At 41.0% G+C, this 16,884-nt stretch overlaps 1 protein-coding gene across 1 annotated transcript in view; it reads right to left on the reverse strand.

Moving 5' to 3' along the window:
* Positions 1–15,115: 15,115 nt before the first annotated feature.
* LOC148109280 (uncharacterized) overlaps positions 15,116–16,884 on the reverse strand; it is an 83,070-nt gene continuing 81,301 nt past the window's right edge. The window contains exon 4 of the mRNA XM_087865300.1: positions 15,116–15,294. Coding sequence (XP_087721426.1) covers positions 15,116–15,294 — 179 coding nt within the window. The remainder of the gene's footprint in view (positions 15,295–16,884) is intronic.

The following is a 16,884-nucleotide window of genomic DNA, read 5'->3' on the forward strand; positions in this document are numbered from 1 at the left end:
ATTAAAATGCACAAAACTACATGCTTTATTTATGCAGGGCTTATTTCTTTTCCAAGACAGTGCTTTTGAATAAAGCAAGACTACACTGTGAAGAGCCTTGGAATAGGGTTTTGCCACATACTGTACACGGGGCTGTCTAGTACAGAGGCCTTAGGTTGTTTTCTCTAACAGCACTTTTCAGCTATTGAGGATTAAGCAATTGTTGTTATTTTTCTTCTGAGTTGAGCAGATGATAGGCAAAATTGTAAAGTAGCAGTACTTGCTTTTGAAACCAAATTTATCTCCTCGCTGTAACCCTTCTCTGTCGCTGAAGTTAACTGCCGTGCCTCTCCCACTTCCCACCCACAACCCTGGTGCACTCTGTGGTCCTGCAAACTCTGAAATACTGCCTTCCACCTTCCTCCCTGCTAAGCCAGCTGCCTCAAAGCCCTGCTCTCAGCTAATCGCCCCAGGAGGTATTGACCTGATTCTCCTTGCCTTTCTCTGGCTTTCTCCCTCCTTCCCTTCTCCCCTCCCTTCCTCCCTCTTTGCCTCCCTCCCTTCCATTTGTTCATGCAAGCCTTTAACAAGCATTTATTAAGTAAGTATGAATATTAAGCTCAAGGGACACAAATATGAATAATCCTGTTATTTGAAATTCACAGAAGCTGTCATTCTGAGTGGGGAGCACCCACATAAATTATGATATGATATGACGCGTGTTAGAGGTCCCAGCAATCTACCTTAGAAGAACAGAGAGAGGAATTTTCTACTGGGGAGAAGCAGCAGACATGCAGTTGTTGAGGAAAGTTTCCCACAAAGAAAGAATATTGGGGCTGATCCCGGAAAGGTCAGCTGGGGACAAAAGAGGAACGTCATTCTAGGCAGAAACAGCTCGAGTACCAAACTCTGAGGTGCTGCGTAGCATCTCTGCGATGATCTGGGGACACGGCCCCTACTCGGACCTCTGACACAAGCGAAATGTACAGGGCCCTTGCTGCTATTGCTGCAGCGGCAAAACAGCACTTTTTTTTTTTTTTTTAAGATTTTATTTATTTATTTGATGGAGAGAGAGAGAGAGCACAAGCAGGGGGAGCAGCAGGCAGAGGGAGAAGCAGGCTCCTAGATGAGCAAGGAGCCCTATGTGGGACTCGATTCTGGGACCCTGGGATCATGACCTGAGCCTAAGGCAGATGCTTAACCGACTGAGCGCCCCCCAGGCGCCCACAAAACAGCACTTTCAAATGAAATAAGAAAAGATCCTAATGACATTAGTCTGTCTCTCCCTCTCGCTGCCTCTCCGTCTCCAACCCCAATACCTATGGAATTAACAATGTCTTAAAAATGTATTCATTTAAAGGACTGCCAAGTATTAGCTTGCACAGTTATCTCTGTTTCTGTACTGCTCTCGGCATGGCTGGAGTGCATCCACCCGTCAATAGATTCTTCCAGAACTATGCTTCAGACAGTGCTAGATGCAGGAGGTACAGTGAGGCACACAAGCTCACACAGAGAGGGGACACGTGGGAAGTCACCTACAAAGGTACCCATAAGCCCTACTAGGAAGGGACTAAAAGCCACAAGGAACACCATTTCACCAAGGCTTTTATTTTTTAATTTTTTATTCTTTTTTTTTCCCACCGAGGCTTTTAAGGTGATACATTCCAACGTGTTTTGGAAAGCTCACTCACACCAAAATGTGATTGATTACTCAACTATTACTCCTTCAAAGGATATTTGCTTTTTAAAACATACCCCTAGCTCATTAAAAATGAACAAGTGTATATGCACAGACATGTAAGGGGAGAAGCTGGAAGTTGGAAGGAGAGATTCACATAGTTGGAAGATGTATGAACGTTTAGACAAGTGTGGCTGTAATCTGGCACAGGGTATGGCAATCTCACAGAGGCAGGGAATGACACCAATGTTCTATATCCATGGATTCTAGAAAGTCGCACCACAAGAAAGCTGGTGGGGATTAGGGGCATGGTTTGGTAATAAGTTTTTAATTTCAACCAGGAAAGGAGGCTGGTGGTATCTCTCGACATGGGAGGAATGGTAATCTAGCTTGCAACAAACCAACGGGTCTCGGACAGGCTGAAAACTCACCTTATCCCCATCTTTTTTTTTTTTTTTTTTTTTTAGGATTTTATTTATTTATTTGAGAAAGAGAGAGATAGCGAGAGAGAGAGAGAGAGCATGAGCAGGCGGTGGGGAGAGGGAGAAGCAGGATCCCCACTGAGCAGGGAGCCAGACTCTGCTTGATCCAAGGACCCCCCCCCCCCCCAGATCATGACCTGAGCCTAAGGCAAATGCTTCACTGACTGAGCCACCCAGGCGTCCCACCTTATCCCCATCTTTGGGATGTTGTCAATGTCTAATGTAGCATGATCCAATGAGCAATAAATAAAAATAAAAATTAACTGTCAACCAGAATACAGTATGAAGGGCGAGGAAGAGCACATATTTGACGGCTCACAGGATTGACCTGGAAAATGACTTCCAGAGAATTTTCTGGATGATTATGAAAAATAACACAGAATAAATTGGAAAAAAATTTTTAAGTCAAAATTCAATATTATCTGCAATTTTCTAAACATAAGAGGACTATGGCCTTACTGAAAGTCTTATATATTATCGACAGAGGTTTATTGTTAGGCATTTGTATTTTAAAAGGCCTCTGTCAAATCAAAAATATTGATTTGTAATGATAAAATACCAGGCACAGAGGCAAGGAAATCCAGCGAGCTTTGGCCTTCGGAGTCTCTTCCTTCACTCTGTCCCAGATGAATACACATTGCACTCACTCTCTCTGCAAGCCCCCGGCCTAGCCTAACATTCAGGCAGCACAGGGCTTGACATGTCCTCGCAGGCTGAATCCTTCATGGGACACACATATTAAAGCTGTAACCTACATGAAGACAGTATAAAGGGCTCTCTTTCACCCCCGATCTATTTACCAAGTGCCAAGAGTAAATAAGGAACCTGGATTTTTAGCAGACATCTTTTGCCAGACTGAAGCGAAACCTGAAAGCTTTAATTTCCCCAGAACAAATCTCTCCCATTTATGGCCCTATAATTTATCTAGCAAGAAGCAACAGAAGCTCGTCCTAACCAAGGATTGTTTCCTGTAAACTGTGCCTACAAATTGCAACAACAAAATAAGAGAAATATAACGGTAACCAACATGGGAAAGTCAGGGATAGGATGGCTGGGGGAAGGTTGACGGGCATCATTGAATGTAACGCAGTTTAGTGAACTTCCACTTGATTTCAACTCCAAATGGAAGCTACATAGACATTTATGTCACCTCCCTCAGTAAGCTCTGGGGTGTCAGCAGCTTGCTGAAGGTGGGGCTCCTCGGGGTCCACGCTAGTCAGCTATACCTGAGGCTCATTACCTGTGAGATCCTAGACAAAGGATTCTCTAAACCTTGATGATCTGTGTAATGGGGATGCTAACTTAATATAAATTGCAAAAAATAACTGAAATAGAGAATTTAGTAAGTGCCTTCTCCGGTTGGAATCTCACATGGAAACTATGACGTGTCTATGTTCCTGACCCCCACCCTACACACATCACAACTTCAAACAGAACATATTAGACAACACAAATTGTTCCCACAACTCAAGACAATAATGGTTATGTACTGTGCTTTAAGCACATGAACCATATGGGCTAATGAATCTGCCAGGCCAAGGATGGGCCAGTGTGATGGGAATTCCATCAAAGACCTGAAAAGACAATCTATTTTGTTCTTCAGATGTCCCCCTCCTCTTTTGGTCTCCCTATGGACAATGCTCCAGAATGGGTTACATCAAAGAACTAAATACCATGATAACAGAATAAATACTTATTTATCAAGTAAGGCTAAAGTTTAAGTAGAAAAAGCAGGGAGTAAGATAAAAGCTAACCCAAAGGAGTTTTTAATTGTTCAGGGTGGATGGGAAACAATAGAATGCGCCCAGCTACACCTAAATGCCGTTAAAATATAGCCTGGGGCAAATTTAACCATTTGGAATACTTACTTTTTCAAGTGAGGACTAAGCTAGAAGTTCTCCTGTAGCTGTAATATTGTCTGGGAAAAGATAAATCTAAAAGGAACTTCTTGGATGCCCAGAACCACCTCATGTGGCTAATCCCTTGGAGCCCTCCGTTTTTCTACCCACCACCCCCATTGTAGCCTTTAGTCAGAGATTTTGTGGCTTAGTTATTTACATCTCAAGTGCCTCTCTGGACTGTTGAGTTCCCAAGATGAGACCATATGAGCTAGATTCATGTTTCTTGCCTGCCTAACATTCCTTTGTCAGGCCCTACTCCCATTTCCTCTTCCCACTCTTTCTTTGCTCTCCAGGCTGGAGCCATCTTGGCTCTTTTCCTTTCGCAAAGCCAACTTTGTGTCTGCCTTTGGGACTTTGTCTATGTCATGCCCTCCACCTGGGATGATTTCCTCTTGATGCTCACATGGATAGATCCTTCTTGCCGTTTAGATCAGAGCAAACATCACTTACGCAGTGGACCTAAACTAACCAGCTGGCCATCCTTTGCCATTCACCCTATTTCAATTATCTGCATATTAGTTTTATTATCTGACATTTTTCTTGGGTTCATAGTTTGTCTCCTTGCACTAGAAAGCAGTCTCTGTAAGACAAGGATATTTGTTTTATTTTCCACAGTATCTCTGGTGCCGAGAAGAATGTGTGACCCAGAGGAAGCGCTTAATAAATGAAATGATTTAATAATATACCCTTATATATTGCTGGGCACATAATAGGTTCTCAACCAAATTTTGTTTTCCTCCCTTCACCTAATAATCAAGGGTACATTTTCTTAGCAGTCCCTTTACAACTCACTATGAAAAGCAAGACAAAATCAAACCAAATGAAAAACTCTCGAGTTCAGGTATTTTGTTACATATTACATATTATGCTGCTCAATCGGTTCAGAAAACTGAAACACTACATTTTATGAATGATGTAAATAAAGATTTTGAAATCAAGGTTGTTCTTTTGGTCTAATGAGGTCACTAAACAACCATATTGAATAATCATTTTTTGAGAAAACTGAAGTAGATACTCTTTTTTACAGACAACATTCAATGGATACTTTGTCAAGTTCAGAGAATCCAACATGGGGAGGGTGGCCATCTAGGCTTTCATCTGCCCAGCTTGGTAAAATGACCATTTAGCCTCTTATTCCAAGGACCACAGATAATCATCCAATGAGTCAGAAAAATGCATCCTCTTTTTTCTTTCTTTTTGAACTTGCTCCCTAAATTCTCTATTGCCACCCCCCTTCTTTGCTGTCTATTAAGTTAGACTGTTAAAGTGAGAATCCACTAAGTTCCATGATACTTCTGCTTTCTGCTGAAGGCCCTCTGTCCTGTTCCCTCTACGAACCTCCCCGGTTTTGCAGGTGTAGAATGATTACATTCATGAGATGTTGGTAGTTGACTAAGGAGAACTACCCCTTTTTAAAGTTTAATGAAATAGCAAACTAACTTTCCCAGAGAGGCGCAGTTGGCTCTCTCCAGGTCATTGCCCAGCATTCTATGATTGCCTTGCAGAATCTGTGAGGGCAGGTGCACCCTGAGTAGACGATGGTAGCGAGATGTCCCACTGTATTTGTAGATACATAGGAATAAAGGGAAGGAAAACCCTCTTCATTAACGATACCATATGAATTTGGTTTATAGAAAAGCATACTCTCATAACCTCTTTGACTTTTGTCATTCAACCAATGTTACCCCAAGCGCTTCAGAACCTCTCATCCAGCCTGAGGACACATGGGATAACAAGGCCACCTCACAGACCATTTCCCATCTTGCAATCGTAAAGGTCTTCCATAACTTTCATATTGCTGGGAAGCCTGAAGGAACATTTATTACAAAACACTCCTACTTTATTTTCTTTTAAAATAGCCTTCGCTACACAATAGTAAGGCTTTGATAAAAGGGTCTCTATTATGCACACCTAGTATGTCATTTTATTTCATTTGTTTTTATTTTTTAAACTTATTTATTTGAGACAGACAGACAGAGATAATGAGAGAGAGCATGAGCACGGAGGAAAGGGAGAAGCAGGCTCCCTGTTGAGCAGGGTGCCCGATGTGGGACTCGATTCCAGGAGCCTGGGATCATCACCTGGGCCGGAGGCAGACGCTAAACTGACTGAGCCACCCAGGCGTCCCTAGTGTGTCGTTTGAAAGCCATAGCAGAATGACCGTTGGGTTGTCAGAAGTGGCAAGGTGCATGTACAAGTAGCAGATTGGTAAGTAACTGCGTTTTCAGATCTCCGATTACATGTACCTACATGTATGTACGTATTATTACATGTATGTGTGTTTATACACCTGCGTGTGTGTGTGTACAGAGAGAGACAGAGAGAGAAGGTTTTTATTTTTTAAAACTTGGCTCATGTGAATATGGAGGCTGTCAAGTCCAAAATCCTTAGGGTGGGCTGGTTGGCTGCAGACCCAGGAAAGAACTAATGCTGCAGCTCAAGTCTGAAGACCATGTGCTGATAGAATTTCTTCTTGCTCAATGGAGGTCAGTTTTTGTCCCGTTAAGGCCTTCAGCTGTTCAGGTGTTGGGATAAAGCTCACCCACATCATGGAGGACAATCTGCTTTACTCAAAGTTCCCTGATTTAAATGTTAACCTCATACAAAAAATACTCTTGTAGAAACATCTAAGATGTTTCACCAAATATCTAAGCATTGTGGCCCAGCCAAGTGGATATATAAAATTCACTATCACAAGCTCACCTCCTGTCAATCTGGCACTCATACGCATCTTCTTAAATTATATTTAATCTCCATATAAAGAAAACTAAGGTCAATATTTCCACCTAACATGATGCAACTATCCTGCATATAATGGAAAACCTAATAACCTTTTCCCCAGAAGAGGATGTAAAGTCATTCTGGTGTGTTTATTCTTCTTGATATCCTGTAACTTAAATACTGTGATACAAAGTCCACAATTCTTAAATACTGTGATATAAAGTCAATGCATCTTATGTTACATGACAAGGGGATAAGAGAGGGAAGAAAACAAAGAGATTCACACACACACACACACAAACACAAACATATTCATAACAGATAAGGAAGAAATACTCAGGACAATCACAGTCCTTGTTTCTACAATTGGCCAAATACCACAACTGGTATTTATCACTATTTTATTCCACTACCTGTTTGTCTTTAGCAAGCACCTCAACTGGTTGTGGTTCTTTACCTAATAGGGTGATGTAAACCTTCCTTCCCGACAGGGTCTGGGCCATTAGTAGTCCTGTCTGGATTGAGTTGTAGCTTTCCACTGAATTTATTTATTTATTTTATTTTTTTATAATAATATTTTTTATTATATTATGTTAGTCACCATACAGTACATCCCTGGTTTTCACTGAATTTAATCAAAAGGCGTGGCAACAGTAAGAGACTCCTGAAGGATCTCTTATATTCCATACTCTTCCTTACCTCCATTATGGAGTAGTAATCCAATTTCTCCTTGGTCATCAGGACCAATCATCCCAGCCAGCATCCTACCTCCCTTCTTTGCCTGCTGATTTAGGGGCACAAAGGGCCCAAAGTAGCTGAGTGGCAGTCTTAACTTCCAGTTCAATGAAATCATTACTGTGTCTCCCAGTGGAAGCATTCCTACTTTCAGAACCAAGGTTTTAGGCCAGCAGAGCATAAAGTTGGGAAGACAAGAAACAAAAATGTTGCTAGTAGGTCACTAGGGTTAATAGTGAGTAGTGCCACTCCCATGTCCACTCCTTGACTTCTGGATCTGTGAATCCCAGCTATGGGAGAAGCAGCGCATATGTTAGATGCTGACGCAGAACATTTACAGCCTCCTGGAAAACCTCGCTCCAGCCCTGCAAAGTATTACCATCTAGCTGGCACTGTAACTACATCTTCAAAAGGCCATTCCACTCTTCTATCAAGCCAGTCAGTCGCCTCAGGGTATTGGGGAATATGGTAAGACCAGTGAATTCCATGAACATAAGGCCATTTGCCATAGTTAATTTGCTGTGAAATTAGTACTTTGATCAGAAGCAATGCTGCATAGAATACCATGATGATGGATAAGGCATTCTGTAAGTCCATGGATGATTGTTTGGTGGAAGCATTGTGTGCAGGAAGGGCAAATCTGTATCCTGGTAAGTGTATATTCCGGTAAGAACAAGAGGCTGTCCCTTCCATGATGGGAGAGTTGGATAATCTGCCTCCCAGATAGTTGGCTGATCACCCTGGGGGGTGGTGTGACATCAGAGGCTCAGGGTTGGTCTCTGCTGCTGGCAGATTGGGTACTCAGCCATGGCTGTACTTAGGTTGGCCTCGGTGAGTAGAAGTCCATGTTGCCGAGCCCATGTATAACTTCCATTTTGGCCACTGTGGCCACTCTGTTCATTAGCCCATTCAGCGATGACAGGGGTGGCTGGGAAAGAGGCTAACTGATATCCACAGAATAGATCATCCCATGATTATTAAAATCTTCCCCTGCTGAGATCACCCTTTGGAAGTCGTTCACATGGAACACAAGTATCTTCATATTTTTTGCCTATTCAGAGAATTTTATCTACATTTCTCTTCCCCAGACTTCCTTGTCACCCATTGGTATTGCCTGACTATCCAGCCCAATCATTAGCCACTTCCCAAGAACGGACATATAATCACATGTCTGGCCAGTTCTCCTTTCAAGCAAAATGAGCAACCAGGTGAACTGCTCTTCAGTTCTGCCCACTGAGAGGATTTCCTTCACCATCGTCCCTCAGCAGGGTCCCAGAAAGGGACTAGGATTGCAGCTATCCACTTCGATGATTGTGTTTATGGGTGTCTGTATCTCGGTGGTGTCATTCATAACCCGAGGGGGTCATACACAATCTTCATCTCACACAGAGCTATGGAAATGCACTAACCCATTGACTGGATACTAGGCACTTGGATTTTTATTTCCCGAGGATTCTACATCATTTGCTGCTTTCTTAGTGTTTAATAGATTTGAGTACATGTCACTATTTTTAAAACATTCCTGGCGAGCTTCGATAGTTGGGTTTTGTTGTTTTTCTTGCCCTCCCACTCTTCATTTAGCTAATAATTTACAACATTTTTTGTAACCCTGTGAAAATTGGGCGCTGCATCAGTTTACCAAGCAAAACTTCAAAGAAATATTAGTGATGCCCTAACTATACCACTTAACCACCCACTTAATGTATTTGAAAAATACTGAGTCAACCTATGGAAGGCATTATCTTAGCACTGGACGATTTTTGTGGAAAATTCAGAGGGTCACCTAAAGCGTATTTTATGCTTTACACAGCAGAACCACAACTTGGCAATTTGAGGTTGCTGAACACTCTGGGTGCCAGGATATGGCACCTTAGTCCTTCTGATGCCTCAAAAAGCTCCAAGAAAAGGTAACTTCTTGATACCTGTTACTTTGGGAGGCGTCCATTATGCCTCCACGACTGGTTATTCCTAGAATTTCAGGAGATAGAGTAGGAACTTCATTTTCCACAGAGCTTATTCTGAAGTTTTGAAGCTTGTCTCTAACCCTGAACACCATTAATGACCTCATGGTCTCATTCCCGCTGGCAGTGACCCCCTCGGCTGAGCAGGGATGGTAGGAATCTGTGCACATGTCTGTACCTTTCTAGTAGAGACATGGAAAAAGCAGGATTATTTTGTGCCCTTATCTTTCCTCATTTCCTAACATATGCCTTGCACATTATTGATGTTCAGTAAATATTGGACATATTTAATGAATAAGTCTCTTTGCTGGGCCCACCATAATTTCTCCTACTTACTATTCCTCTTTAAAACCCTAAGATGAACATTAAAAGCCACGATCCTTTGCTCAGGTGACACATTGCAGTGGGAGATGTTTATTCTAGACAAGTTAACGGGAGTACATTTATTTTTGTTTTTTATTATTATGTCCTGGATCAGAACTATGATTAGCTGTCATCACCAGATTTTCTAAGAGCATACATTCATACCATCAGACACTTTTCATAGTACTATTTGTTTTTGAGCTGTGATTACAGAATCCTTTTAACAAATAAGATTGCTTGTCCCAAAAGAATGATTTGATGGTTTGGCTAAGAGTTTCAGATATATTAACTACTTCTGTTATTTGTGTGTGTGTGTGTGTGTGTGTGTGTGTGTGTGTGATAACACCAAGCTTGTTTCATAATCACGACTGCACTAAAGATATAAATAAAATCTTAAAAAAATGAAACTAAGCTTTGTATAAGACCACAGAAAAATCACAGAGAAGAAACTAAACAGATGTGAGGAAAAGATAGGAATCATGAAGAATGTCTCTCTTTCTAAATCTATACGGTCACTTAAAGAAGTTGCTCTAATGTTATTTGCTTATAAAGCTTTATGTTTAAAATTCTACTCTACTCTACCCTTGTTTAGAGCAAATGACTATTCCAAAAAGACAAGGCTAGGGGCGCCTGGGTGGCACAGCGGTTAAGCGTCTGCCTTTGGCTCAGGGCGTGATCCCGGAGTTCTGGAATCGAGCCCCACATCAGGCTCCTCTGCTATGAGCCTGCTTCTTCCTCTCCCACTCCCCCTGCTTGTGTTCCCTCTCTCGCTGGCTGTCTCTCTCTGTCAAATAAATAAATAAATAAAATCTTAAAAAAAAAAAAGACAAGGCTATCACTGTCAGTATCTACAACGGTTCTATTTCACATTTCATAAAATATTGCTTAAGAATCAAAAGCCTTAGAACAGAGGCATAGATCATCATGATAGACCTGTTTGGAATCCATTCCAAAAATTCAAATCATGTTGTTTATATACCTTTTTATATACCAACGTAAATCTAGTTTGGCAAGTCCTGATTCATAAGCCCTGAATTTACCTTTTAAGAGCCAAAGCATGTTTTTTTCCTCTTTACCGCATTGTAAACACTGTACCTTTATGTCCACAGCTGCTCTTGGAAGCATCACTGATGGCCCACAGCCCTCTGACTTCTCCTTGTACAACGGGAACAAATAACCCAAGGGCAGAAATGAGCCCAACATACACAGTTTTTGTCCAAGCCCCAGTTGCCACCCTCCTCTGCCTCCTTCTTATTTCTTCCCGCTTCCCATGTACTTTTCTTAGGATTTTCATTTTCTTTAGGATTATCAGTTTCTGTAAGGCTAATGGGGATCTCGTAAGGTCAGTCAGGACTGCAAGTTTTTTTCCATAGCTTTTCTAAAAACAGTTACAGAAGATGAGAATTAATACTACACACAATATAGTATGTGTATTTATACATGATATATAATCTACATTGTATATGACATTAACATTATTAAAATATTATAATTTTAATATTTTGAAAATGTTTGAGAACACATTTACATAAAGATATCAAAGAAGAACACACGCACTAGACCTACGTAGACCCCTTCCAGGAATAAGAGTATCTAACACAGGTGATACTCTTGTTAGAACATGAGCCGCTGGACCTAAAACACCTTCTCTGTCCCACATGAGCCAATCATTTTTCTTCGCGGAGCCATCCTTTCCGATTTTGACTGCTTTCAGGTAATTTGTCTCACAGAGAGATGGGACGAAGCCACGTAGCCCGATCGTTGTAGACTCCCTGGCATTTCTGAAAATAACCCAACCGCTACTCACCGTAGCTCTATTGTAATCACGTGCTCGTGTGTGTGAAGGACCCTCCATGGCCGGCACACTAAATTCTCTTTTCTCTTTGTTTTAAAGTTGGAAACTATGGTATAGACGGAAAGTTAGGGCTTGTATTTGACCAGCACCGCAGTTCTCACTTCATGGTACTACTCATAGACTTGTGAACAGATTCTGTCGGTGTTAAAAGGCCCTTCGGAACTGTGAACCTCCCTACAATATTCCTGCTAACCCATTTCTCGAGCTGTTCTTGTTTCTTTATTATTCCCATTGGAATCACCTCTACTTCCAATGCTGTCTCTACCATTGTCAACTGGCATCAGTAGACCATATTCAAATATCCTCATGGAAGTTTTGTAAGGCTTGCCTCCTCTACACGTTCCAACACTGGCACACCTGGGGCTGCCAGGGGCACGCCGAGAAGCAGAAATGAACGTGTTCCTCTCTGTAACTCCTGCAGGACACCTGTTACAATAGCTAACGTTGAATGACTACACTGAACGGCAGGCACTATGCTTTAGTGTTTTTTATGCAGTTTCTCATTTAATCCTCATAAGAAGCCTATGAAGAACGTACTATCCCCCTATATGTTCTTCAGACCTGAGCTTAAAGGGGTACGCGTTAGTTGTGTGAGGCAACATAGCTAGAAGTGGTAAAACCAGAATGCAAATCTAGGTTTTTCCGACACTGAGCGCTCTGCTTTTAACCAGTGAAAGAATCCGCCTCTCTGTCTGTTCGAAATGACAGCCCTTCACATAGCTGTAGGCAGCTGTAATTAGTTTAACTCGGATTTACATTATTTTGTTCATAGCCTACCTGTGTCTGTCCAGTTTATCTACCTGAACTTTCAAGGGGAAAACTGTTGCTCCTTTTCCCCATAGAACCCAGCAGAGTGCTGGGCAGGAAGGGATTCCCTATACCCCCCACCTGAAAAACAAAGCCTGCGTTTACCTTAATTTCCCCCTTTCCCCAGTTCCCCCAGCCCCTTGGCAAGGCCACATCTCAGTTTGAATCTCATTCTTGACTTTCTGTCCTTTCCCTGAACAGGCACCCACATTCAAGGGACTTTCATTGCAAAGCTCCCTTCTTACCTTTGTGAAGTTGTAGAGGAAAGCTGGAGGAGTTTCCAGATCTGATTTCAATTCTGTATTTTAGTATTTATGATTTAGCTCTGGGCAAAACACTGAACTTCGTCAAGTATCCTCTGGGGTAACCCCACAGGGCAATTGGAAAGACAAGATGAGGTGAGGTATGGGAAGACAATTAGAAAACTCAAGTGTTTTATGTAATGTAATACTTATAAGAGCAGCGCAGCTGAACTATTAATATAAAAATTTCCTCTAAGAGCCAAAATTTAAATCAGCAGAAGAGCTGATCGCCACGTAGTTCTTTCTTTCTTTCTTTTTTTAATTTAAATTTTAGTTAACATACAGCGCAATATTGGTTTCAGGAGTAGAATTCCGTGATTCATCACTTACATACAACACCCAGTGCCCCGTATTTCTGAGGAGGGAAAGATGGGACCCCAGAGCTACACTGCTCATTGAAATCTCTGTCAAAGGCCCCAACCCACACTGAGCTATTTTTTTTCTAACCTCCTTTGCACTTTCTTTTTACTATTAATTTGCATCCTCATGAAATAAGAGTTATGGAATAAGAGAGAATCTTAGAGTTGATTTACTTCCATTACCTCTCCATTTTACAGATGGGCTTGCTGGAGGCTCCCTGCCCTAAATTCCAATTCTGTTTTCATTTTGAGCATCCTAGGTATATATACTTCTCCAATTCTCCTGCCTCTCCTGTGCCCATGCATCCCACCCCTCCATTCCCAATACCTCCCTTTCTATCCCTTTCCACGGGGCCATTTCATCCCTGGGATAGCCTGCTTGCATTATTAGTCACTGACCTATTCTCTTTATAATGTACAATTGTAAAATTAGAAGTAATTTTTCTTCAAATTTTGAAAACTATGTTTATATTTGACTAAATAAAATGCTTCCGTTATTAAGACAACAATCCCAAGCCCTTTTTTCATTGGTTTCTCCTCTGATAGACATATAACCTCCTGAAATATGGTCTCATGTATTACACATCATGTATTATTGGGCACTCTTCCTGGGCAAAAACAAAGCTATCAGAGGCAGATTATTTCAGCATGTTTAAAATAATAAAATACATTAGGACGTTTTCGCATCAGCTGCAACCAAAATCCGCTACATTTTTAAAATCTGCTAATTAGTCTGACGCAAACTAATAAAACAAAATATCATTAAGATGTGAGAAAAGTAACTTTGCAAAAACTATGAAGTTGAATTTAATCTACTTTCCCTGCATTTTTTAAGTGAGAAAATTTTCTGGTACTATTTTAGCTATAATAAAATGCCCTTTAATACTGCAAAAATCAAAGATCTTAGATATGAAATGAATGATCTAGATAAAATGGGCACAAGGGAATACTGCGTGAAAACATTTAAAAAGAGTCCTGGGGACCAGATAATTCAGCCATTGTGAACCACTGTTAGTTCAGCCTTGGGTAAAACAGCAGCAGTAACAAGTCATTTTGGTCATCACAGAGAGGAAGAGACAATCGTGAGTTTAACAGAGGCAGAAACAGATTTTCCTCCAACTGTAAAGCTTCGGAAAGCTAAACTCGTCATGTCCACGGTCCCAGGGAGATGGAGGGGGCTTCTCTGGACTTAGCCGAACTGAGTCTGCTGTCACATATGCACACCCTTAGCAGGAGGACAATCGTGAGGATCGGATCTGACAAATTTTGCTGTCAAACAGAACTTAAATGCTAGAAGACCATGACTCAACCTTTAAACAGAGGTGTTCTGAAATGATACTCTGCTACTCACTGGAATAAATAACTCGTCCTTGAACTTGGAACCCTCTAAAGCATTGTAAAAGGTTAAAGACATGTGAAACGAAGTGTCTTCTGCTTTACAGATCCTGGCTGAAGAAGGTGATATTTTATCTAAATGACTAGGCCATGTCTAAGGTTCTTTCCAGCTTGAGGATTTTATGTCCAGCCATATGTCTATTTTCAGGAAACTTATCAGTCTTCTGTCTGGGGAACCAGATAATAGTCGACAGTGAATAATGAGCTTTGTGGTTCAGGGAGAAAAAGCTATAGGTCAACTAAGTAACAGCAATGACAAAATAAGATGTATTTTTCATCCCTTGGTTTGTAAGTTCTAAATAGAGCAGGGGTATCTGTGTTCACATGGGTATAAATGACATAATTCTTTGTATAAGTAAGAAGAGCAAGCATAAATTGACCCCAAGCTATATGCTGGACATAGTTCTGAGTACCTTCACCTGCATTTTTTCCTTTAACCCTCACAGAACTCTGTGATCTATTATAAATATTCCACTTTTGCCCGCGAAAGAAAGGGAAGTGCAGAAGGGTGAAACCCTTTTTCCAGGTCACACTGGTAACTCGCACTCGAGTAGGTGGCCAACTCCGGCGGCCCTTCTCAGGAGCACACAGCACCAACCACAGCGGAAGGTGAGCTGCTGAGCCATTTCCTGTTGCTCCACACATGCGCACTGGCAAGCCTGGCCAAAGGCTTGCTGGTCAGCTCTACCGTGAGCGGGTCCGGTTGACTGAAAGAGATGTGGTTCAGGGAACCGGGGATGATTAAGGCCACCTGATCTATGATGGAGGAAATGAATACCAAGTTTGATTTTGAGAAGTTTGAGTTGGAGAAATAGGGGCAGTCAAAAGGGCATCGAGTCCTCATGATTGTGTTCCTGGTCCTTCCAAAGCCTCGCTCCATTGCTGGCGCCATTGGTGGCATTAGGTGAACTCTGGGATTCCGCACTCTGGGTAAGATGATCTCACTACTGAGATAGCTACCTTTCTGTAGGTAGAACCTGAGTTAATGAGACTAGTCCACTTAAAAGATTTTCACATATCGGTAGATTTTTACTAAGTGGTTTATCTTTAATGGCAAGAGGCAAAGTCTATACTGGCCAGCGTGTATCAGCTGGAAAGTTTCTATGTAAGCAGATCCTGTTTAACTTGTATCCCATTTTTCTTTTTTGTGAGATAATGCCATACTTTGAGGGTTGAAGCAACTCTTTTCTAGATATAAATATAAGAGCATTTTGCTTTTTAAGAAAAAAAGTCCAGAAATTATGTTTTTTTTTCCACTTTTTAAAATCTATATAATGAAGTCCTCCCTCTCCTTCTATTAATTCAATGATCTAATTTTACGTACTCTCTGAAACACTGAAATATTTCTGTAGGCCATATGTTTTTAAACTATGAATCATTTTGTTTCTACATTTGGTACATAAACTATTACTGCTTCTGAATAAATATGAATATACCACTTTACAGTGATTTCTACATCCTTAGAAATTGGGCTGAATTTTAAACGTGATGACTCATTAGAAAATATAAAGAAATAACGCATAATCCTGAAAAACATAAGAGAAAATTCATTTTTTCCGTCGGGAAAAATTTTGCACAATAACAATTCTTACTCTTTAATTTTTGCTTGAAGGAAATATAGATGTTTTGAAAATCCCAAGGGTAGAAATATTTTCTTGTGAAAAGATGACTTTAAATCAAAGCCCAGAGAGAACATCAGAGGGTTCCATTTTCCTACCTGGCAAATCAAGTGCCCAGTTAAAATCATGGCCTTTGCAAAAAAAACCTTATTGTTTAACCTCTTCATTATCTGACTTCCTCTAAGTAAAGAGCATTATCTGTGTAGCCAGTACGAGTACTGGGAAAAACGCACATTTTGAAAGTGTGGAGAAACTCATCCTACCTTGAAATTCTAATTTAAGAGAATGTTACAGGCCACTGCAGGACCAGCAATTAAAAAACAAAGGTGCACAAAAACAAACAACTCAGGTTTCAAAGCCTAAAAACAAAGAAAATAGGAAAGAGCCTAAACTTGTGTAGCTTGTTTGCTCATTGTCAGGACAAATGCTGGGAATGCGCGAGAGTCCGGTCCATTGAAAACAAGTGTGGGTGGTAGGATTATGGGTTATTAATTTTCTTCCTTTCTCTATTTTCCATTTCCTTCTTATGAAGAAATGCTACTTCTGTATTATGTTTAAAAAAAAAAGCTTTTTAAAATTACTTCTGTTTCTCCAGCTACCATATTTGCGCATGGCAACTGAGAAAGCCAGTCCTGTCCTCTGATAGTCACACAAAAAGACAGTGAGTATGAAATCTCTAGACAATCCCACCAGATTTCAGGGTGCACTAACCCTCTGCAAGTCTTTA

Source organism: Ursus americanus, chromosome 11, assembly GCF_024610735.1.
Source record: "Ursus americanus isolate L20-20 chromosome 11, mUrsAme1.1.p, whole genome shotgun sequence".
Lineage (NCBI taxonomy): Eukaryota > Metazoa > Chordata > Mammalia > Carnivora > Ursidae > Ursus > Ursus americanus.